This window comes from Uranotaenia lowii, chromosome 3 (genome assembly GCF_029784155.1).
Source record: "Uranotaenia lowii strain MFRU-FL chromosome 3, ASM2978415v1, whole genome shotgun sequence".
NCBI classification, from domain to species: domain Eukaryota; kingdom Metazoa; phylum Arthropoda; class Insecta; order Diptera; family Culicidae; genus Uranotaenia; species Uranotaenia lowii.
In genome coordinates, this window is record NC_073693.1 from 345071189 (window position 1) to 345095742 (window position 24554).

The 24554-nt window shown below is 34.7% G+C and overlaps 1 protein-coding gene across 2 annotated transcripts; it reads right to left on the reverse strand.

The window, feature by feature from the left end:
• Positions 1 to 1136: 1136 nt before the first annotated feature.
• LOC129755700 (neprilysin-11-like) lies at positions 1137 to 14791 on the reverse strand. 2 transcript variants are annotated; one of them, XM_055752314.1, is made up of 7 exons: positions 14362 to 14791; positions 5201 to 5271; positions 5056 to 5134; positions 4822 to 4916; positions 3715 to 4008; positions 3392 to 3650; positions 1137 to 3289 (listed from the first exon to the last, which is right to left on the reverse strand). In XM_055752314.1, exons 2-7 carry the CDS (start codon positions 5229 to 5231, stop codon positions 3025 to 3027), a joined length of 1023 nt encoding a protein of 340 aa, XP_055608289.1. In that variant the 5' UTR covers positions 5232 to 5271; positions 14362 to 14791; the 3' UTR covers positions 1137 to 3024. The 2 variants fall into 2 exon arrangements, with proteins under 2 accessions (XP_055608289.1, XP_055608290.1); XM_055752315.1 differs by lacking the exon at positions 14362 to 14791 and adding an exon at positions 6614 to 7954.
• Positions 14792 to 24554: the final 9763 nt, after the last annotated feature.

A 24554-nucleotide genomic window follows, 5' to 3' on the forward strand; every position in this document is an offset into this window, starting at 1 on the left:
CTAGAGACTGGAGACTTGAGACTGGAGACTGGAGACTGGAGACTGGAGACTGGAGACTGGAGACTGGAGATTGGAGATTGGAGACTGGAGACTGAAGACTGGAGACTGGAGACTAGAGACTGGAGACTGAAGACTGGAGACTGGAGACTGGAGATTGGAGACTGGAGACTGGAGACTGGAGACTGGAGACTGGAGACTGGAGACTGGAGACTGGAGACTGGAGACTGGAGACTGGAGACTGGAGACTGGAGACTGGAGACTGGAGACTGGAGACTGGAGACTGGAGACAGTAGAACTGGGGATTTGAGATTGGAGAAACTGAAAATTAGAGTTTGGAGACTGGAGACAGGAGCCTTGGAACTCGAGACTCGAGACTGGAGACTGGAGACTGGAGACTGGAGACTGGAGACTGGAGACTAGAGACTGGAGACTTGAGACTGGAGACTGGAGACTGGAGACTGGAGACTGGAGACTGGAGATTGGAGATTGGAGACTGGAGACTGAAGACTGGAGACTAGAGACTAGAGACTGGAGACTGAAGACTGGAGACTGGAGACTGGAGATTGGAGACTGGAGACTGGAGACTGGAGACTGGAGACTGGAGACTGGAGACTGGAGACTGGAGACTGGAGACTGGAGATTGGAGACTGGAGACTGGAGACTGGAGACTGGAGACTGGAGACTGGAGACTGGAGACTGGAGACTGGAGACTTGAGACTGGAGACTGGAGACTGGAGACTGGAGACTGGAGACTGGAGACTGGAGACTGGAAACTGGAGACTGGAGACTGGAGACTGGAGACTGGAGACTGGAGACTGGAGACTGGAGACTGGAGACTGGTGACTTGAGTCTTGGGACTGAAGACTGGAGACTGGATACTAGAGACTGGAGACTGGAGACTGGAGACTGGAGACTGGAGACTGGAGACTGGAGACTGGAGACTGGAGACTTGAGTCTTGGGACTGGAGACTGGAGACTGGAGACTGGAGGCTGGAGACTGGAGACTGGAGACTGGAAACTGGAGACTTGAGTCTTGGGACTGGAGACTGGACACTGGATACTAGAGACTGGAGACTGGAGACTGGAGACTGGAGACTTGAGTCTTGGGACTGGAGACTGGAGACTGGAGACTGGATACTAGAGTCTGGAGACTGGAGACTAGAGACTGGAGACTGGAGACTGGAGACTGGAGACTGGAGACTGGAGACTGGAGACTGGAGACTGGAGACTGGAGACTGGAGACTGGAGACTGGAGACTGGAGACTGGAGACTGGAGACTGGAGACTGGAGACTGGAGACTGGAGACTGGAGACAGTAGAACTGGGGATTTGAGATTGGAGAAACTGAAAATTAGAGTTTGGAGACTGGAGACAGGAGCCTTGGAACTCGAGACTCGAGACTGGAGACTGGAGACTGGAGACTGGAGACTGGAGACTGGAGACTAGAGACTGGAGACTTGAGACTGGAGACTGGAGACTGGAGACTGGAGACTGGAGACTGGAGATTGGAGATTGGAGATTGGAGACTGGAGACTGAAGACTGGAGACTAGAGACTAGAGACTGGAGACTGAAGACTGGAGACTGGAGACTGGAGATTGGAGACTGGAGACTGGAGACTGGAGACTGGAGACTGGAGACTGGAGACTGGAGACTGGAGACTGGAGACTGGAGACTGGAGACTGGAGACTGGAGACTGGAGACTGGAGACTGGAGACTGGAGACTGGAGACTGGAGACTGGAGACTGGAGACTGGAGACTGGAGACTGGAGACTGGAGACTGGAGACTGGAGACTGGAGACTGGAGACTGGAGACTGGAGACTGGAGACTGGAGACTGGAGACTGGATACTAGAGACTGGAGACTGGAGACTGGAGACTGGAGACTGGAGACTTGAGTCTTGGGACTGGAGACTGGAGACTGGAGACTGGAGGCTGGAGACTGGAGACTGGAGATTGGAAACTGGAGACTTGAGTCTTGGGACTGGAGTATGGAGACTGGATACTAGAGACTGGAGACTGGAGACTGGAGACTGGAGACTTGAGTTTTGGGACTGGAGACTGGAGACTGGAGACTGGAGAATGGAGACTGGAGACTGGAGACTGGAGACTTGAGACTTTAGACTTGAGACTTGGGACTGGAGACTGGAGACTGGATACTAGAGTCTGGAGACTGGAGACTGGAGACTGGAGACTTGAGTCTTGGGACTGGAGACTGGAGACTGGAGACTGGAGACTGGAGATAGTAGTTCTGGGGATTTAAGATTGGAGAAACTGAAAATTAGAGTTTGGAGACTGGAGACAGGAGCCTTGGAACTCGAGACTTGAGATTGGAGACTGGAGACTGAGGACTGGAGACTGTAGACTGGAGACTGGAGACTGGAGACTGGAGACTGGAGACTGGAGACTGGAGACTGGAGACTGTAGACTGGAGACTAGAGACTGGAGACTGGAGACTGGAGACTGGAGACTGGAGACTGGAGACTGGAGACTGGAGACTGGAGACTGGAGACTGGAGACTGGAGACTGGAGACTTCAGACTGTAGACTGAAGACTGGAAAATGGAGACTGGAGACTGGAGACTGACATTGAGAGACTGGGAGACTGAGAGACTGAAAGACTGAGAGACTGAGAGATCGAGAGACTGAGAGACTGAAATATTGAGAGACTGATAGGCTGAAAAACTAAGAGACTTGGAGACTGGGAGAGTTTTTCAATCTGAAACTGAGAGAGCGAAAGAATGACAAACTGACAATCCTTCATAATATTTTCAACTTCTATTGTTCCATCAGCGTGTTTCAACATTGGATTTATCTTTTAGCATATAATTAGCGCAACAGCTTTGTGCTAAAGCCTTGCGGAAAAACCGTTGATTTTGGTCAGTTTACTTTTACACTTTAAGTAGTACAGTTCTGTTCTCACAAGCTATCAGCAATAAAAGTTTTTTGTCAAAAGTTGTCCGCCATGTTTTTAATCCGTTTCGCTTCCACCCCAAAAACATCTATTGTTTGAAAAAAAAATGAAATTTTTAAATTTCCTTCGAATTTACCTTTGGTATCGACTTTCCGAAATTCAGATACTGCACCGAAAGCTCCCTTATTCTTTCATCTGATTTGGAAACATTCATGCTGGGATCTACTGCCTCAATAAGGGTCTTCATGACCTCTTCCATCTGCTCCACCTCGTTTTCCTCTTCCCCTTCCTCTTCCGTCAAATCTTCATGATCTGTCTCCTCGGATGATTTCGATTTAAGCCGTTTATGGACGGAGAATTTCTTGGACCATTCGTAAGTTCTGTTCAAGAGTTATTCGTTTCAAAATTTATGTTATGATTATGTTCTGTTATGTTATGTTATGTTATGTTATGATTATGTTCTTAAAACATTTCTCACTTACGGAAAGTTGAAATCCTGTGGGTCGTATGGATATTCCAATGTCAGTCGCTTAATACTTTTCTCCTGATGATCCGGGACGATGTCGAACCCTACGAGGACATTCAGGCCCAGTTTCCGCTGGATTTTGGCCACGCTACTGACCCAATCGAAGCTGTGACTCTTTTTCGGTAAAGTTCTGGTGAGCAAAGTTGGCAACAGAGGCAACCCGAATTCTTTGAGATATTTGGCTAGTGATTTGAAGCCCTCAGTTTTTCGATGATCTGTTGGGAATTGATAAGAGTTATGTCAATGGCATTGAAAAACATTCAAACGGTCTCTACTTACGAGGGCTCTGACAGCCGATGTACATGGCTTTGGCCTGCCGCACTGGCCTTGGATCCGATCGGCTTATATTGGCCTCCAGTCGAGCCCGGATGATGTTGTAGATTTTAACCTGTCGCTCCGAGTACCAATTGTAGGAGGTGTGCGAGTCCGGCCGCGGGTGTTCCTCGGCCCAACGGCCACAGGCGTACTTGTAAAAGTCCTCGCACGGATCGATGGCCGGGTTCATGTTCAGCTTGAGGACTGCGGCCGATCGAAGACATTCCTGGGTGCGGCACACATCCGGCTCGAGACTGGCTAAAAGATGAAGATATTTTGAGCAGTTTACAGAAATTCTTATTCAACCTTGACATTCTGAATCTAAACCTGATTGGATTGGATTGGATATTGAATTTTGATTCCTAATATCAACCAAGAAGTTTTATACTGATTTCTAACTCGGAATTTCGATATGAGATTATTTTTGAGTTTAAATTCTAATTTTCTGTAGAAGTTTTTAGAAAGAGTCTGGCTCGTGACTATAGTTTCTACGATTTATTACCACGAGGTAGACTCAAAAATTAGATTGATTTTTTTTTTATTGAGGTTACCAATAACATTTTTTTTTAACCCATTGATCTTTTCCCACGAGCCTGGCTCGTGGTGGTGTGAAATTCTGGACTATAAACGAATATCACGACTTCGAGTCTGCCTCGTGCCAATGGAATATGCAGTATCACATGCCGAATCCACATACAAAGCTACTCATAACGCTACTTACTTCTTTACTATGAGTCAAGCTTGTGATAAAAGGCAAATAGGTTAACTTGATATTTTTGAATGATTGTGATTTGGAACATCCGTCAATTTCTAAAATTTTAACAAGTCTAATATTCAAGATAACTATCAAAAGTCACTTCTGTACCTTTCTCAATTTCATTAAATTGATTCGAAATGAATATAGAAAAGTTTCTTGCGAAGCTTTCGAACCTCACATAATATGAACACTGAACGCTGAAAAAGCGAAACCAAATTTGATCTCCCACCGCCAAAGCCGGAAATTTGCAGATGAAATATTAATCGCCCTTCCGGGAATGTGTAATGTGCTGTCGAATTAGGTAGCAGACTTACCAAAATGGTAAATGCCGTAGATTACACCGGAGAGAAAAACGACCGCCACCAGCAGGATACAGATGAAAAACCTTCGACAGAGCACGTGGCAGCGGCTGGGAGGAAAAAAAGTTCATGGGGGATCTGGTAGTTTCATGTGGGAATTGACATTGGGGATTTGTGGCGATACTTAAACGGTCTTTGATCCTACGGGAAAGTTTTTAATGAACCAAGCCAGGTCTATCTGAAACCTACCTGTCGACTTTCGTGCGATTGGCGTAGCTGGGATTTACGTCGGTGGTTTTGTATCGATTTGTCAACTCGATGTTAGTTGCTTGAAATGAAAAAAAAAACAAATAAGAAAATAGTCTCTTTTCCTCCAAAAAGTTATGCAGCTTACCCAAGAAATTATTTTCGATTTCAGCTGCCATTTTGAAATCAACAGAGGTATGCTTTGGTCATTGAACTATCCTGCAATTGATTTATCAAAATTAAACATAAAATTTCAGATTCAAGATTGAGATCAGTTTTAGGATTGAACTACAAACAAAAATGAAAAATGATACGAAAATCAAAATAAAATAAAAAATAAAATAAACTGAAAAACATAACGAAAGAAAAATGTTTATTAAAAACAGGAAAAATGAAAAAGAAAATTAAAAACATACAAATATTAAAAAACACTAAAGTTGCTTAGCCTTGATTGACTACTCTCATCTACCTAAAACCAATGAATACAAAATGCTTTATCATTAATTATTAACAAAATATTTCTTTTGAGATAATAGCTAAATGGTTATTTTTACACTAATTAATATTAATATTTTTACTATTTTTTTGCATTTCAAACTCCATGCTTTCAGGCGTAGCTCAGTAGAACAAATTCCACATTGCCAATGGTTGGTTCAATCAAAACAGACAATCTGATAAAACATTTAAAAACAGACCATTCATAAAAATAAAAGAGAAAAAAAGAGGAGAAAAGGGAAAAAATAATAAAAAGAAGAAAAACAAAAGAGATAAATAAATTGAAAAGAGGAAAATATAGAAGAAAAAACAACAGAGAAAACAACAAAAGAGCTAAAAATAAAAAGAACAAAATTAAATGAATAAATTAAAAAAAAAACCTAAAGAGAAAATAACAAATGGAAAAATAAACAAAAAAGAAAAGGCAGAAAAGAGAAAAATACACAAAAAACTACAAAAAAAACACAAATTGTACACAAAAAATACAAAAAAATACACAAAAAAACGCAAAATATACACAAAACTCACAAAATATGCACAAAAACACCAAATATACACAAAAAAGAAAAAAAAAACAAAAATGAAAATTATACAAAATAGAAAAACAGGAAAAAAAAAGAAAAATTCAAAAAAGAGAAAAGTATAAAAGTGAAAAACAATGGGGAGAGTGGAGTTTAGAAGAAATTAAAATAAATTTCTAAACAAATAAAATATATTTCTGATATTTACTTCATAGCATTATTACACTCACAATATTAAAACAAACTAGTTTGTTCTAAAACGGGTCTCTAAAATTTAAAAATAAGTAAAACTCGAATTAAAAAAAGAGAGACATTTTGAGCCCAATTATTACTTGCTCTCTCTGAAGGAGGTCACCAATAGCCCCTAGTTGCTGGTCAAGCCACGGCAACCATCTGGGGCGGGCTACATACGCCTCTTTTGATGGGCCAGCTAGAGCTTGAGAACCACTGGGGCTCAAGGTCGGCTCTCGCTTTATGAGACTGGTCGGATATCCGATAAAACACTACGGACTCTGGTCAAAATGTTCTGTATTATAAAAACTTACTTTTTGTGTAGTGTAGGTGTGTATTGTGTGCTCTGCTGCTGCTGTCGCTGGTACCGGCCGGCCGTAACGGGTCCAATTCGTCGCTGCGCTTCCAACCGTGGTTGTCAACTGACCATTCGCAGCAATGGAACCGGAGGGTAGTTGTTTGAATTCTTACGAACCTGTTTGAAGGGATCAAACAACACCCTCTGGAACCAGATCGAGATAAGTCGGTTTGGCGTTTATGGTTGCCCTCGATGCTAATTTCCAGCTGGTGCTCTGGATGGTGCCCGCAGCGCAACGCTCGACAGAGCAACGGAACCCGATGGACTGCTACAGGCTCTGAGTTGTTTTAGATTTTCCGCTTCAGTTGTCCACTGTATTCATTGGGTCCTTTGCCTCTTGGGATGGCGATTTGGTGGACCCAACTAGCGGATGGACATGGGATGGTCGGGACCTTCGGGGTAGTAATTCGGTTCACCTGCCCAGTTGCCACGTGTAACCGGATGCCGTGTCCAGTTAGATTGAGGAACACGATGCTTATGATTCCGACTAAGCCAAGGATTTGGCTCACCGAACCGTTCGCCTGGTGTGAACCGTAGTTTGGTAGGGTCACTTGGCCGGAATCTCTGCCCAGAACTTTAAGGGTCCTAAGTGGGAGCTTTGGTTAGGATGGGATAACTATTTATAATATCGAACACTCACTTGACTTAGTAGATATTCTTAATGCTTCTGGCTCTTTCCACTTATAATATTTGCTTTACTCCACGATATACTAATATTTAAGTTTCCCTAGAACACTTAACTGTCGTCTAGTCGCTCTCGTGGTTGTAGGTGGAAAGATCTTATTAAGTCAAAGTGTTAGTTACCCATCCTTACCAGCTTCCGTTTCATTTTCCGTTGACGTTTATCATTTTCTAAATACCCGTTATTGTTCAGTAAGTGTTATGTGTGTTTGTAAGTGTTATGAATTTTTAAACTTTTGAAATTCAGAAAGTCGTTTGGAGTGTTTATTCAATCATCAATTATTGAACCTATCTCCTAATCTCTCCTATTTAACAATTTTGTGTTCTTTCTATACAAAATAAGGCAGGAAAATCGTCGATATTTAATCGACGAACTTCTTGAGCACTCAGAAGGAATGCTCAGGTGGCTCGCTCTCTGTAGGTTCAATGGGGCAAAATACCCTAACGGTTACACAATGTGAACGTAATTAACGGCATGAAAAGATTTTGCAACATAATTCGCTCATGACTGGTCATCACTGGCCAGAAAGAACAAGGAGAAGAAAAAAAAACGACAGATATAAAAAAACTGTTTAAATAAAGAAAAAAATAAATAGAAATTGAAAAATAAAAACTAAACAAATCAAAAGAGAAAATAACAAAAGGGAAAAAACAAAAGCTAAAAATACAAAAAAAGGAGAAAAAAACAAAAAAAAAAAACACATAAAAACACAATATACACACAAAAAAAACAAAGAAAAAAATACTGAAAAAAGGAAAGAAAACGTAAAGAAAAGAATGCTGGGTAGGTATCTGGAATCTTAAAATAAATAATACTCGAATAATTTAAAAAAAAGGCAGTTCGAACCTTATGCGCACGTAATTAACGATTTGACAAGACTTGGCAGCATAATTCGATCATGAACTGACCATTGAAAGAAACAAAAGAAGAAGAAAAAGAAAAAACAGCAGATACAAATAAAAAAAAAATCAAGAAAAAATAAAAATAAAAATAAAGCAAACCAAAAGAAAAAATAACAAAAGAGAAAAAAATAAAGATAGTATTAAATTCGAAAAACGAAAAACAAAACACAGAAATCAATAGCTTTGGGACGATTTCTCAACTTTCGATCAGCACACAACACGCGCCTCAAAATCAAAACAGCGTTAAATTTTATAAAACGAGTCAAAAACTTTTCAACCAATGTTCCCCCCGAGGAGGCGATCAAATTAATTCATGAGAATCTGAGAATAAACGATTACCCGAAGACCCTGATCAACAGATTGATTCGAAAAGCGAACGAAACCGACACCCCCCAAAACACACAAGATACACCCACACAACACTACCGATCCATATTACACATCGACGGCCTAACTGCAAAAGTAATCCGCGCACTTAAGACGGATTACCCGCATGTACGCATCGGCACCACACAAAAGCACACGATACGCAGCCTACTGCCTGTGGTCAAAGATCCGATATCGCCGATCGATCGCTCCAATGTGGTCTACCATATCCCATGCGCAGGCGCTCCCGAACGAGATGAAGAATGCTCCAAATGCTATGTTGGGCAGACCAGCTATAAACTACGGACTAGAATGTCGAAACATAAATGTGATGTCACCAAATTGAAACGCATATTAGCAACAGGGGCCACAGCGTCAAACCCCAGCATCCGGGAACTGCGGCAGTCAGCTGTTGTTGAACATTGTTTCGAACAGGAGCACATGTTTGACTTCGATAAAGCCACCGTCCTAGACAGTTCCAACAAACACCGTAGGCACCTAGAGGTACTCGAAATGTGCTACATACAAAGTACCCCGAATACCGTCAACATCCAGAGCGACACAGACGGAAGAGCAATCTCGTACGGCGGAGTGTTTCACTCTCTCGCGAACACTCGCAAGCACTCATGGACGCCGGGTTCTGGCGGTAAAGAAAACGCTACGAAAACTCAAACAATAATAACAAACAGTGAGTCGAGTGATAGAAGTTTTGCCACGGACGTGTTCCAAAACGACGGAGTAGGCGCCGACGCCCTGGCCGATACCAGAATATTGGACACGTAAGTCACACGCAAGCTTTCCTCCTCACTTCCGACATGAAATGAGAGTTCAAATTCAAAATTTATAGCCAGAATCCCGACGATTGATGAACGCTGTAGGAATGCATCTGCTTTGGACAATAACACGAATGTCCGAGTGAGTAATTAATGTTAATATTAATTATGAGAAAATATGTTTTATGCTCCTGTATTTAATTTTAGTTCCTGGATAAAGAATTAATATAATTCGAAACGTTGGATGAAGCACATATAAAAAGTGTGATAATTGACCTGATAAGACCGAAAAGCCAATACATAACCTCAAAATTGTTCCCGGTCGAACAACAAATTAAAACACAAAAAAAATATAAAAAAGATAAAAAACAAAAAAAAAATTAAATAAAGAAAAACAAAAAACACAACAAAAGCAAAAATCTACGAAATAATTTAAAAATATCATAGATTAGAAAAAAACCAAAATAAAAAAACATACTATTTGTAAGTATATTTTTTGTTTTTGATTTTTTTATTTTATTTAGTTTTTTTATCGTTTTTTTTTATTTTTTCTTTCTTAATTTTTTTCTTTTTTTTGTGTTTATTTTATGTTTTTTTTATTTATTTTTTCTCTTCTAATTGTTTTGGGTATAATTTATGTTTTTTTTTTCTTTTTTATTCTTTTCTCTTTTGTTATTTTTTCTTTTTTTTTCTTGGTTTTTTTTTAATAAGTTCGAAGAAAAATTAAAAAACACGTTTTAATACTCTCAATAATGGATTGTTGCCTTTCTTACAGCCTGTAAATTATAAGTGGATACTTTTGTATGACACAAAATAATAAACAAAAATTATAGATTTATAAATTCTGAATTCTGATTAAAGATTTTCGAAAGCATTTGAATGAATTTAAGAAATTAAAATTCAAATTTTGTTATAGGGTAAATCAATTTGTTGTTCGACCGGGAATAATTTTGAGGTTATGTATTGGCTTTTCGGTCTTATCAGGTCAATTATAACACTTTTTATATGTGCTTCATCCAACGTTTCGAATGATATTAATTCTTTATCAAGGAACTAAAATTAAATACAGGAGCATAAAACATATTTTCTCATAATTGATATTAACATTAATTACTCACTCGGACATTCGTGTTATTGTCCAAAGCAGATGCACTCCTACAGCGTTCATCAATCGTCGGGATTCTGGCTATAAATTTTGAATTTGAACTCTCATTTCATGTCGGAAGTGAGGAGGAAAGCTTGCGTGTGACTTACGTGTCCATTATAGGGTAAAAGTATTTTGATATAATCATAATTTTCTTATAAATATCCAAATTTGCAACTATTTGGAGATTTTTGAATGACTGGATTCTGAAATATCTTGTACGATCCCGTTTCAGTGATATCATAATCTCACTCAAGTTACTCTTTCTGTAGTCTCAGGCTGGGACTCCCAGCTTATGATTACTTTAAAATGGAAGAGGTACAAAAATTAAGGAGACAATTAAAAAAAAATAAGATGCCTTACAACGTGTTTCAAATAATTCAACCTCTCAAGTGAAGGGAAAGAATGAAAAAGTCATTGGGTAAAGTTACAATTGCAAAAGAAAAATACTTTTGTCAATTTTGTCAATTTTGTCAATTTTGTCAATTTTGTCAATTTTGTCAATTTTGTCAATTTTGTCAATTTTGTCAATTTTGTGAATTTTGTGAATTTTGTCAATTTTGTCAATTTTGTGAATTTTGTCAATTTTGTCGATTTTGTCAATTTTGTCAATTTCGTCGATTTTGTCAATTTTGTCAATTTTGTCAATTTTGTCAATTTTGTCAATTTTGTCAATTTTGTGAATTTTGTGAATTTTGTCAATTTTGTCAATTTTGTCGATTTTGTCAATTTTGTCAATTTCGTCGATTTTGTCAATTTTGTCAATTTTGTTTATTTTGTCAATTTTGTCAATTTTGTCAATTTTGTCAATTTTGTCAATTTTGTCAATTTTGTCAATTTTGTCAATTTTGTCAATTTTGTCAATTTTGTCAATTTTGTCAATTTTGTCAATTTTGTCAATTTTGTCAATTTTGTCAATTTTGTCAATTCTGTCAATTTAGTCAATTTTGTCAATTTTGTCAATTTTGTCAATTCTGTCAATTTTGTCAATTTTGTCAATTTTGTCAATTTTGTCAATTTTGTCAATTTTATTTTTTTTGTCTTTTTGTCTTTTTTGTCATTGTTGTCTTTTTTGTCTTTTTTGTCTTTTTTGTCTTTTTTGTCGTTTTAGTCTTTTTTGTCTTTTTTGTCTTTTTTGTCTTTTTTGTCTTTTTTGTCTTTTTTGTCTTTTTTGTCTTTTTTGTCTTTTTTGTCTTTTTTGTCTTTTTTGTCTTTTTTGTCTTTTTTGTCTTTTTTGTCTTTTTTGTCTTTTTTGTCTTTTTTGTCTTTTTTGTCTTTTTTGTCTTTTTTGTCTTTTTTGTCTTTTTTGTCTTTTTTGTCTTTTTTGTCTTTTTTGTCTTTTTTGTCTTTTTTGTCTTTTTTGTCTTTTTTGTCTTTTTTGTCTTTTTTGTCTTTTTTGTCTTTTTTGTCTTTTTTGTCTTTTTTGTCTTTTTTGTCTTTTTTGTCTTTTTTGTCTTTTTTGTCTTTTTTGTCTTTTTTGTCTTTTTTGTCTTTTTTGTCTTTTTTGTCTTTTTTGTCTTTTTTGTCTTTTTTGTCTTTTTTGTCTTTTTTGTCTTTTTTGTCTTTTTTGTCTTTTTTGTCTTTTTTGTCTTTTTTGTCTTTTTTGTCTTTTTTGTCTTTTTTGTCTTTTTTGTCTTTTTTGTCTTTTTTGTCTTTTTTGTCTTTTTTGTCTTTTTTGTCTTTTTTGTCTTTTTTGTCTTTTTTGTCTTTTTTGTCTTTTTTGTCTTTTTTTGTCTTTTTTGTCTTTTTTGTCTTTTTTGTCTTTTTTGTCTTTTTTGTCTTTTTTGTCTTTTTTGTCTTTTTTGTCTTTTTTGTCTTTTTTGTCTTTTTTGTCTTTTTTGTCTTTTTTGTCTTTTTTGTCTTTTTTGTCTTTTTTGTCTTTTTTGTCTTTTTTGTCTTTTTTGTCTTTTTTGTCTTTTTTGTCTTTTTTGTCTTTTTTGTCTTTTTTGTCTTTTTTGTCTTTTTTGTCTTTTTTGTCTTTTTTGTCTTTTTTGTCTTTTTTGTCTTTTTTGTCTTTTTTGTCTTTTTTGTCTTTTTTGTCTTTTTTGTCTTTTTTGTCTTTTTTGTCTTTTTTGTCTTTTTTGTCTTTTTTGTCTTTTTTGTCTTTTTTGTCTTTTTTGTCTTTTTTGTCTTTTTTGTCTTTTTTGTCTTTTTTGTCTTTTTTGTCTTTTTGTCTTTTTTGTCTTTTTTGTCTTTTTTGTCTTTTTTGTCTTTTTTGTCTTTTTTGTCTTTTTTGTCTTTTTTGTCTTTTTTGTCTTTTTTGTCTTTTTTGTCTTTTTTGTCTTTTTTGTCTTTTTTGTCTTTTTTGTCTTTTTTGTCTTTTTTGTCTTTTTTGTCTTTTTTGTCTTTTTTGTCTTTTTTGTCTTTTTTGTCTTTTTTGTCTTTTTTGTCTTTTTTGTCTTTTTTGTCTTTTTTGTCTTTTTTGTCTTTTTTGTCTTTTTTGTCTTTTTTGTCTTTTTTGTCTTTTTTGTCTTTTTTGTCTTTTTTGTCTTTTTTGTCTTTTTTGTCTTTTTTGTCTTTTTTGTCTTTTTTGTCTTTTTTGTCTTTTTTGTCTTTTTTGTCTTTTTTGTCTTTTTTGTCTTTTTTGTCTTTTTTGTCTTTTTTGTCTTTTTTGTCTTTTTTGTCTTTTTTGTCTTTTTTGTCTTTTTTGTCTTTTTTGTCTTTTTTGTCTTTTTTGTCTTTTTTGTCTTTTTTGTCTTTTTTGTCTTTTTTGTCTTTTTTGTCTTTTTTGTCTTTTTTGTCTTTTTTGTCTTTTTTGTCTTTTTTGTCTTTTTTGTCTTTTTTGTCTTTTTTGTCTTTTTTGTCTTTTTGTCTTTTTTGTCTTTTTTGTCTTTTTTGTCTTTTTTGTCTTTTTTGTCTTTTTTGTCTTTTTTGTCTTTTTTGTCTTTTTTGTCTTTTTTGTCTTTTTTGTCTTTTTTGTCTTTTTTGTCTTTTTTGTCTTTTTTGTCTTTTTTGTCTTTTTTGTCTTTTTTGTCTTTTTTGTCTTTTTTGTCTTTTTTGTCTTTTTTGTCTTTTTTGTCTTTTTTGTCTTTTTTGTCTTTTTTGTCTTTTTTGTCTTTTTTGTCTTTTTTGTCTATTTTGTCTTTTTTGTCTTTTTTGTCTTTTTTGTCTTTTTTGTCTTTTTTGTCTTTTTTGTCTTTTTTGTCTTTTTTGTCTTTTTTGTCTTTTTTGTCTTTTTTGTCTTTTTTGTCTTTTTTGTCTTTTTTGTCTTTTTTGTCTTTTTTGTCTCAAAAGCGAAGATGCAAAAAATAAAACATAAAACGAAACTGAAAGACGGATTGAATCGAAGGTAAAAAGCTAAAAAATTATACAAAAAATAAAAAAGATAACAACTTAGAATTGAAAGATTCACATGCTGAAATCGGAAGGTTTTTTTCTTCGTACGTCTTTTTCTCATGTTTCCCGATTTGACTGGACCAAAAGCATTTTTACAAACATGCAATTTTTTTTATGGTGTTTAGTTTTATTTATTTATTAAACATTAAAATTAAATAAATACAAACTGTATTTACTATTCGGAAATGTAAAACATTATAACAATTGCAAAAATATTGCAGATTTATAATATACATGAAATGTCAAATAAGGTTAACAGAAGAAAATTAATGATAAAAAAAACATCATTTATCCTTTTCACTGTACCAGATCCAGAAAATGGCGAAGACAAAATTTGAGAGACTTTCCTATCGATGATTTAAATCGGTAATTTTATTTCAAAGTATTGTGGAGATTAATAGCAGAAGATGATGAATTGCTCGATGAATGAATATGAAGGCAGACATATTTATTATATCTATTGGAAACACCATAACTCATCCCAAACATCATATCATTTACCTGTCTGATAGTTAATTTTTGTCATTTGCATTTTAAGATGGACCTGTTCCAGAATCTGCATTCCTCTATGACGATTCACAAATGTCCGATCGAATCCATCATTTAATCGATCAATTCAATTAATTATTCATACCAGAAGTGTCTTACAAAAGTCTGCATGGGTACTCAACTATTTCTTCCACGTGAATTTGCACGAAATTTAATTTACTCAAATAATTAATTCACTCACGTTGGAGTTAACACTTTCACTTGATTTTATAAGATTCAAATTTTTATTGATAAGAATCAAACTCCCAGCACAAGAATCTGAACACCAAAATCAACCGAGTCGACGGAACACCGAGAAAATCGTAATCAAGCGCGTTTAGCTTAGACAAATTGTACATTCTAACTGAATCAGTTGCAGTCACTGACAAGAAGATAATTACTACCGAGACGACTGCTGTTGAAGTGAGTTTGAACACAACAAAACACAAAAAACCGGTATTCGTCACAGGAGCAACTTTATCGAGGAAATGTTAGAGTTATGGTTATCGTAATTCTTAATCAGAAGCTGAACGCTTACGCAAATTATAAGTCGGGATGAATGCGGTTGACGAAAAGTTGGAAGCATCAAAATTTGGGTGACACATTGAAAATATGTCAAAACATGAAAAACCTCATTGAGAAAGGTTATGTTCACAAAAAACTCAGAATCGAATCACAACATTGGCTGAGTAATAAAATCCGATGTGGGTTTTTAGCTGGGAACATTACAACTTTGCGGTTGACTTCAAGCAAAGGGCTGCATAGACGAGTTAATCATACCATATCAAAAATCTACCGCTTATGGAATTCCACAAGTCATACCGATACTCTCATTTATTGCTCAAATGCCTTAATCGTTGAATCAAAGTCGATTCATACGAGCTATTTGGCTGAGGGCCGTCCAAGGATTTCTACCAAGATCATAGTTTTCCCATAATGTTCTTTCTTTTTTATATGGTGTTTGACTTCTGGTAGGCTCACATCAGTCATGATAAGTAGCTGGTAGAGATTGAGTACTCGTATTATAACAACCCTCAAAACAAAGAGACAAGTGCATCTTTGTATGAGCACCAAATTTTCTCAAATGTTTGTCTTGAAACGTAGTTCAGTATATGTCTCTGGAAAAAAACATAATTGCCATCTAATCTGTCAAACAATTAGTAGAACAAATGAACAAATTTGTTCCCCTCCCCATCTTCACTTTGAATCCGCAAACTAAAATTCGTTACGGGAAATGGGAACCTATAAATAATGAATGGGAAACGCTTTCAGAAGTGTGTCTCTTCTCTACCTCTAAACACTAACATACCCAAACACACAACGAGCTGGGGGAAGCAGAATCTACAGCTCTGGGGCAATGATTTGATGCAGCAGAAACCGGTCCAAAAGTCATACATATGTATAAAAGAACATGTAGATCATCGACAGGCAATGGAATTGTGGGTGGGTTCGGGTGCAGGGAAAATACTTTTGAAATCCCTCCGGCGGCGGTGCTGCTGTTTCTCTCGGTTGCCAAAATCCTAAACCGGCGGCGTGTCCCGGCGAATGACTTTTTGCTCTCTCATCGTAAGTTATAGGAAGGATGATAAAATGGTTTATTGCAAACGGGAAGCATGGTTTAGAAAGTTAAAAAACGACCAAAAATGACAGAAAATGGCAAAAAATGGCAAAAAATGACAAAAATGACAAAAATGACAAAAATGACAAAAATGACAAAAATGACAAAAATGACAAAAATGACAAAAATGACAAAAATGACAAAAATGACAAAAATGACAAAAATGACAAAAATGACAAAAATGACAAAAATGACAAAAATGACAAAAATGAAAAAAAAATTACAAAATTGCAAACATGAAATAAAATTACAAAAATTATATAATTGCAAAAATGACAAAATCACAAAAATTATCATGATCTCGACTATAATGATTTGATAAACTTAAGATGAGTTTTGTTTAATAATTATTTTTGTTTCTTTTTGTTGGTTTTGCAGAAACGTATTTTTGTTATTTTTGTTAAATGCTCTGTCTTGTAATTCTTTCTCATTTTTGTTATTTTCGTTATTTTTGTCTATTTGACATTTTTAGAATTTTTTTTTTCAAGTTTTTGACATTTGTTTTTTTTTATCAGTTTTGTCATTCTTATAACCTTTGTAACTTTTCGTTTCTCGTTTTTTTAGTCATTTTTTTTCCAAACATGTTGTAAATTATCTTGATATTAATTTTTTTCTTTATCTTTTAGATTTTCTTCAATGGAAAAGGGTAGGCTGTGACCGCCGATGACGGATGTTTTTTTTTTTCATTGAACAAAAAAATTCTATTGCTTTCAAGCTTTTAATTCAAAATTTGTGCCAGTTTATTATGAAATCCGTCAACTATCAAGTAGTTTTGGGACGTTCGCGACGTGTACCAAGAGAGTGTAGATCATCAAATCTGATCCGTTTCCGTCTTACTGGAATGCTGTCAGCCACTCAGACTGACCGCGGATGATCCTTTGGAGCAGAGTTGCCAACTGACTTTCAAAAAAGTCTGGAAAGATTTTGAAAAAGAATATTTGCCATATTACATCATAACAATTTTCTATTAGGATAGTTTAGCAGGACAATTTTTGTCAAAACCCAAAAACTGGAATTGTCAGGAAGAAATTTCAAAAGTCTGGAAGACTGGAAACTTGAAAAGTTGTCTGGCAAAAGTCCAAAAAATCTAGAAGATCCAGACAAAACCTTCCAGATTTTCACTGATCATCACTGCTTCGGAGTCACCAATTCTAAAGGGACTATGGTAAACAAAGAGGCGCCATCTGATCCCTTTCATAATAATAGCAACCCTGCTGTAGGGCTGTCTTTAAGACTTCCAGGTTTTGCTCGATTGGAATGACACTGATAGAATATCAAAAATTCCAATCCTGACATTTCGTCTTTTTGTATACTTTGTATGCTAAGTATTTTCGTGATTTTTATTCAGTAAATCAGTCTAAGTAGAGAATTGAACTTAAAAACTACAATGTTTTCAACGTGGAAAATAATTCTTAAATATCTGTGCTACAATAACAATTTGGCAAAAAAATGGCTCCTGATCCAAACCTCTCTCTTACTAACACAACCCTTCCTAAGATACTTGAATATAGATTCGCAGACGTATAGACGGTTTCTATAGCTGGTGATACTGACTTATTATTGTTTCAGAGTTTTTCAAAACAAGCTTTTTAAGAATACTTGAATAACAGATTTATGGTTGATCCTAAAAAGTATCTTACTAACAATCCTTCCTTCATCCCTCATTGACTACTAGGACGTGGCCGGCGCCGTTATTGATCATATTTTAAAGGGAGAGCATGAGTTTTGTGCATTGAGAATGAATTGCTTATCCCAAGCTGCATTCTTTTGAGCCTTGCACAAAATTGATGGCCTCGATCAATCACGGAGTAGCAACCATTGACGATGTGGAACTCGTTCTACTTATCCACGCCAGCGATCATGGAGCTCGAAATGTATTCTATATGTTTTTTGTTTCATATAATCAAAAAATTATAATATTTGGATAACAAGAAGAGAAGCATTTCAATGATTTAAGGTGGATATGAGTAGTCAAACAAGCTAAGCTAAGCTAAGCTAAGCTACAATAACAATTTGGCAAAAACATATTTGCATTTCTCTGAAATTTTTGAAAAACTGTAGGTTGCGATGCGTGCTGTGGCTGAAATAGCCTGCGCTCGATTTCTTGAAAAAAAAAAGAAACATATATTTTCAAGTCAAGTGGATTAATTGAAAAATTTTGAGAATTTAAGGGTAAAACAGCCATAACTCCAGTTTTCGATGTGTGCAATGGCTCAAATAGCCTTCGTTTGATTCCTCGAAAAAAAAAAAAAACACACACACACACACAAGATATGTCTCATTTGAAGAGAAGTTTAAAGACAGAACTTAATTTTTCTGAATTAATTGAAAAAATGTTGGGGAATAGTGGGTAAAAACAGCCATTGCTCCTTTTTACAATGCGTGCATTGGCTCAAATAGCCTTTATTAGATACTTCAGAAAAAAAATACACGAAAGTTCAATTTGGTTTAAAATAATAAAGTCCGAATAAGCTTTTCTGTACTATGTTAAAAATTTAGAGGATTTAAAACAGCCATAACTCCATTTTTCAATGCGTAAGGTGGCTCAAACAGGCTTAATTCAATTTCTCGAAAAGAATCTCAGTAGATAGGAATTTTCTTCAAAATTTTCCAGTCCGAACAAGCTTTTTTTGAACTATGTTAAAAATGTTGGGAAATTGAGGGTAAAACGGTCAAAGCTCTATTTTCCAAGGCGTGCGTGCGGTGGCTAAAACACCCTTCATTCGATTCCTTGGAAAAAATCTCTCAAGACTGATCTCATTTGATTCAAAATTATCAAGTCTGAACATACTTTTCTTCTCATTAAGTTGAAAAATCTAGGGGAATCGAGGGTAAAACCATCCATATTACTCCATTTTACCATGCGTGCGGTGGCAAAAACAAGCTTCATTCGATTCATAGAGTAAAATCACATTAGAAAAGTCTTATTTGGTTCAAAATTCTCAAGTCCGAATCTGCTTTTTCTGAACTATTTGAAAAATGTAGGGGAACTCAGGGTGAAACAGTCATTACTCCATTTTCTGATGCGTGCGGTAATTGAAACAGGATTTATTCGATTTATCGGAAAAAATCACTCAAGATAGGTCTCTTTTGATTCAAAATTTCCAAGTCCGAACTTTCTTTTTCTCAATTAATTGAAAAATCTAGGGGAATTGAGGCTGGAATCAGCCATAATTTTATTTTTTGAAACTTACGGTGGCTCAAATAGCCTTCATTCAATTTCTAGGAAAAGATAGATCTATTCTTGTTCAAAGGTTTTTAGTCCAAATCAGTGTTTTTTTCAATGTTCATGTTAGAGGAATTACGGGTTCAAAAGGCACTATATCTTCGTTCGTAAGCTTGTGTGGCATCTGAAACTATGGAATTTTTACTAAAGAAAAGTATATTTTCATAGATTTGATTCATGTAAGACGGAAGATATTGAATTTTCTCCCGGTTTATACACATTTTTCCCCTTTGTGCAATAGTTTAATCCATTATTTTTTTGATTTCATTCTATTTCAAATATTTTTACCAGATATTAACACTATTTATACGTTTTTAAATTCCTACATAAATATGATTCAGAACATCAGTTTATATCATTTTAAACTTTGAAAGATGTTAGTAAAGAATGTCAGAGATATGTAGATAGAAATCGAGCTTATACGATTAACTTCAATTGTGTTTTAATGTTGTTTCTTATCTGGCTAAGATGTTTTAATAAAAACAAAAATATTTCAGCATTACCCTAGTCAAAAGTGTTTGCTCAATATTTCTCTTCCCCCCACATTCCCAACCAAATTTTTTTGCAAGGATGCAGTTGTGACCTCTTTCTCATTTTTCCTAATCTATCTATATTGACTACTATGACTTTTATGCATTGTGAATGTGCAGCTAATCCCAGGTTCCGTTTATTTGACCTCTGAACAAAATTATTGGCTTCGGCCAATCACGGAGTAGCAACCATTGCAATGGCGATGTGGAACTTGTTCTATTGAACCACGCCTGAAATCCTGGAAACTGAAATGTATTGACTTGTATTTAAACCAAATTTAAAAATCAATCACAGAGTATACTGAAATACTATAAGTTATTCATCCAGACATTTTTCATTTCGGGTTCAATGCTTCGAGGTGGATATGAGTAGTCAATCAAGCTAAGCTAAGCGTTTTTTTTCAGTTTTTAATTATTTAAGACCACTCAAGCGAAAAATTAAGTTTTAGATTCCTGTTAATCATTCAAATAGGCTAAATTAGGGTTGTTGCGATTTGTTTTGCAAGCCAATTGTTAATCATTCCATAGAAAACTACCGGTTTTAAAAAAAACGAAACGAAAAAAATGTTTGAGACAGTCGTTGTTCGTCAAACAATTTTTTTTTCGAGATACTATCAGACAGGGCCGTAGGAAGAACCGGTTCATGGGGGGGGGGTTTGGTGACAAAAATTTTTCTATAACATTTTGGCTTGAACAATGCTTTTATGAAGAATATTTAAAAAAATGAATGTTATATATGATTATTAAGGTTTGAGTTTTTTTACATTAATAGGATGGTATTTATTTCAATTTTTAATTTTAAGTTTCCATTTTTTTTTTCAAGAAGTTTTAAAAAATTAATAAAGGATTGGAAAACTTTATTTTGAAGAAAAACTTTTTCTACATACTTAAAAGTAGAAATTAGGGAGCGAATTCTTTTTTACCGCAACCGTGATGATTAGAGGTATTGGGAAAAAATTAACAATGTTTTAAAAACTAAAAGTAAAAGAACAAATTTGCGGTTCAAATCCTATTCATTTTTTACTCTTGTAAACTAGGTTGAAAGTAAAGATTCTAGTTTGAAACTTTGTTTAGGATCATAAATAATGTTGAACAAAAAACCTAAACTACAAAAATTACACTGAGTAACAAAAAAAAGATTTTTTGAAAATAGTCCAGCGTTTTCCAACTGAATTAGACTAATATTGACGCCCTGAGTCCGAAAATGACCATGGTTTTGTTCAATCAGGTCAAAACCCCTATTACTAGCATATTGAAGCGTATATAGCCATATGGCTGTATCTCAAAAAGTTGACCTGATACAGCAAAATCAATGTGATATTCTAACTCAAGACACAAAAATTAGTCTAAATCAGCTGAGAAACCCCGGACTATTTTTGGCTGTCACCCAGTGTTATCATTATAATTTGTTTCATGATTAGAATCCTATAAAATTTATATAAAAACATGTTTCTCAAATATCATAATGTTATTGTATATTTGTGATCCCCTTTGGTTTTTGTTCCAACTGACTCTGAATGTTTATAAAAGTTTAATTTTGAATCCAGAATTAAAATTATGTAACTGTGATTTCCTGTAATATGAATTTTCAATGGAATTCTCACATTGATATTTAAATTTTGATTGTAAAAATTAACTTCGAGCTGAATTTTTATTTTTAATTTTGATTATGAATCTAAGTACTGCCTGAAACTGTTCCAGATTTTTCAATTCTGTATCACCATTATGAAACCTTCTTCAGTTCCAATTCTACGTAAGAATTAAAAGTAAAAATTTCAAATCTTAAAAATTGTTTATAATTTCCAATATTTTTTTTTTCAAATTCCAAAATGATGAGCTTCGAATATACAAGTTAGAAATGGTGAACCGAGACTCGAACCAGGATTTTTTCTCAATGATAATCCAAACTGAAGTTCAGTAGTAATAACTGGATACAAAATTAAACTTCTTGTCACAGACATCGAAATTTGATGTTTATTAGCATATTTGAAACCACAAAATCCTGAATTATTCTAACCTAAGCTTTCCAGATATTTTTCCTTAAGTATTCGGTTCGTGCAAATTCGGGGCATTTTCTCCGATATCAGCCAATTTCAAATATTTTTGATAGAAATCATGAAGAAAAACACTTGACTTTTGTTTATCGAAATAAATCATATTTGTAGGTTTCAAAAATAATCCACATTGATTTTGTTAAAATTTACTCAAAAAATTTAGACGCTAATACACATTGTTTATGACTCAATTTAAGTTTTTATTTGATTTTTCATATAAAGGGCAAAAACTTGGGCAAAATCCGGGGCTTTGTCTAATTTTATTGGAATTCAACATTCGGGACTCAACAAATTAGATTTGTTTTTAAACTGTAGTACAATTATTGACTTTTCAAAATATTTCGAGGTTTTGGCTCAAGATTATGAAACATTTGATTAGGCATTTTTGGACCCTCATGCGGGGGTTTACCCCCCAAACCCCCTCCCACCCCTCTCTGTTCCACCCCTTCTCGACGTTCAACCCTTATTCCGCTCTTGAGTGTCAATTTGACACAATTGGAAGTATGGCGGCTTGTAATTTTATTCGGGTGTATCCAAATAATAAAATTTTCTTGGGGACCCTCCATAAGATCTTAAAATCTTTGATTTTGCATCATTACTTTTTTATGGACGCGCCCTGAAAGCCCAGAAAAAAAATTTCTAGTCAGGTCATGAGTGACAATTTGACCAGATATACTAGAACCGATATACACCACTTAACGAGAAATCGGGAGACACGAATAGCGCTATCTGGCGACAGAAATGGAACTATTACACTGTGAATTTTTTCGGAGCTTTGATCAGAGATGCCAGGTGTCCTGATTTTTCAATTGACAATCGCAAAAAGTGTGGCGTAGCATATAGAAAAGGCGGAAGTAAAATGATTACTATTTGAATAAATATGAATTATTAACAGCGCATATTCTTACAATTCTTAAAACGTTGTCTAAACCCTTAAAGCATCGGCAGCGATAAGTGCTATCCCAGGTGTTAACCCCGGACACATTCTAGGTCCTTTTTTAGCTTTAGCAGTACATTTGCGCACCGGTAACTGCTAAACTGGTTTCCATTTTAGCCACTGGTGACGCTTGTTGTTTTTTGATGCTATTTCCTTTTGTTAGCATCTGTCAAATCAGGAGCTGGTCGGTATTCAAATATGGCTGCTGGCTTGCTTTTTCAATACCGAGGAGCAAGTCTCAAAATTGAGGTTATTATAGCTTTAAAACCTGACCGCTGCTGATACTCACAGATTTTAGACTTTTGCATTGCAAATTTCCGCCAACACTTAACGAGAAAGCAAAGAAACTACATATTCTTAATCAAACATTTGCGCCTTTTAGTTTCTTTAAAACAAATTCCATAAATTTTATTTCATCTTTGTCTTTATTTCGAGTTTTTAATAACGATCCGTTACCTAAAATATGTCATACAAAACGGCAAATCAAAATAAGCGGAAGCTTAATACAAATTTTAAAAGCTTAGCTAAGAGACGAAAATTAAATATAGATAAAGTAATAAAAAAATTTAAATTCAAAAATGATTATTATTAATTTTTCCTAGTTATATTTAAACAGTTTTTTGTGTTTTGGAATATAATTTGTTTTGCAATAATAAAAAATAATAAAAACGTTTCATTTCAAAACCAATATACATGCCAATACCAATATAATTTCGTCACATTCCATGGTGGGAACAGAATTTTTCCTTCTTGGTAATTAATTAAAAAAAATGTGCTTAAATTTTGTTTTCTCCTTGATAATCGTTTCTGTGAAACTATTTCAGCTGTGATTTTTTATTTGTTTAGATTTTTGTTTTGCTTTCAAGTTCACAAATAAATGATGGGAAAACATTAAGAAATATATCGCATTCCGATGATTCATTGCGAATCGAAAGATTTTTTTTTATTTATTTCAGAACAATTGGTTTGAATTTGAAAGAAAAAACAATTCTGTTGCATACATTTGTCTCAATTAATAAAAAAAAAAGATCAATCTGTGCCCTTTCACAATGTTAATCTGGAGTTGTCAAAATGCTGATCAGGGATGGCGTTCGAACATATTTTCATCACTTTTTTTGTTTAGTTTAGGAACACATAAAAAATTAAATTCCACTCATTTAAGAAATGAATTCAAAATTTGCACCACCAGCCTTTACTTCTTTCATGTTTTTCAGAAGATATGTCACTAGTCTCTCAGGCATGATTCCAAGTCCATAATCAGAAAACATGGATAATAGTTGTTAGCTTTTTGTTTTTTTGGAGCACTGGCATTTCTGAAACGCTTTGTTAGCATTAATTTTTTTAATCAATACATTAATTATAAACACTCAAGAGAGATTATTGTCATGTTATTGCTGGATAAAAGCTCGGTATAATGTCCTTTGACCTAAGATCTGGATTTGATAAATGATCTAACAAACTTTATAGTTTGATAATGATAAACCAATTTGTTTGAAAATGTTAAAATATTAACAAGAAAAATCTAGCATGAGACAATAACAATATCATCTTTTAATACGAATCGTTTAAAAGCCCATTTTTTGCCAAATTGAAAAGCGACACCCGTCATCTAGTAAAGAGAAAATAACGTTATTTCTACGTTAATTTCGTGATATTTTTTTCCTTAACTATTATTAGTAAGCAAAATTTTAATAAACAGTCAAGCAGTTGACCGATTGAATTTAAAATCTTTTTCTTAAAAAAACACTTCATGCGCATCCAAGTCTATATGTATTTTTTGAAACAATTAAATTTGTTGGTT

Bases quoted from the DNA above. Each gene is read 5' to 3' on its own strand.
- LOC129755700 (XM_055752314.1), bottom strand. From the start codon at position 5,231: ATGGCAGCTGAAATCGAAAATAATTTCTTGG. The intron at 4,009-4,821 runs GTAAGTCTGCTA...TTCATCTTTTAG, and splicing joins CTACGGCATTTACCATTTTG to CCAGTCTCGAGCCGGATGTG. The intron at 3,290-3,391 runs GTAAGTGAGAAA...ACTCTTGAACAG, and splicing joins CCACAGGATTTCAACTTTCC to AACTTACGAATGGTCCAAGA.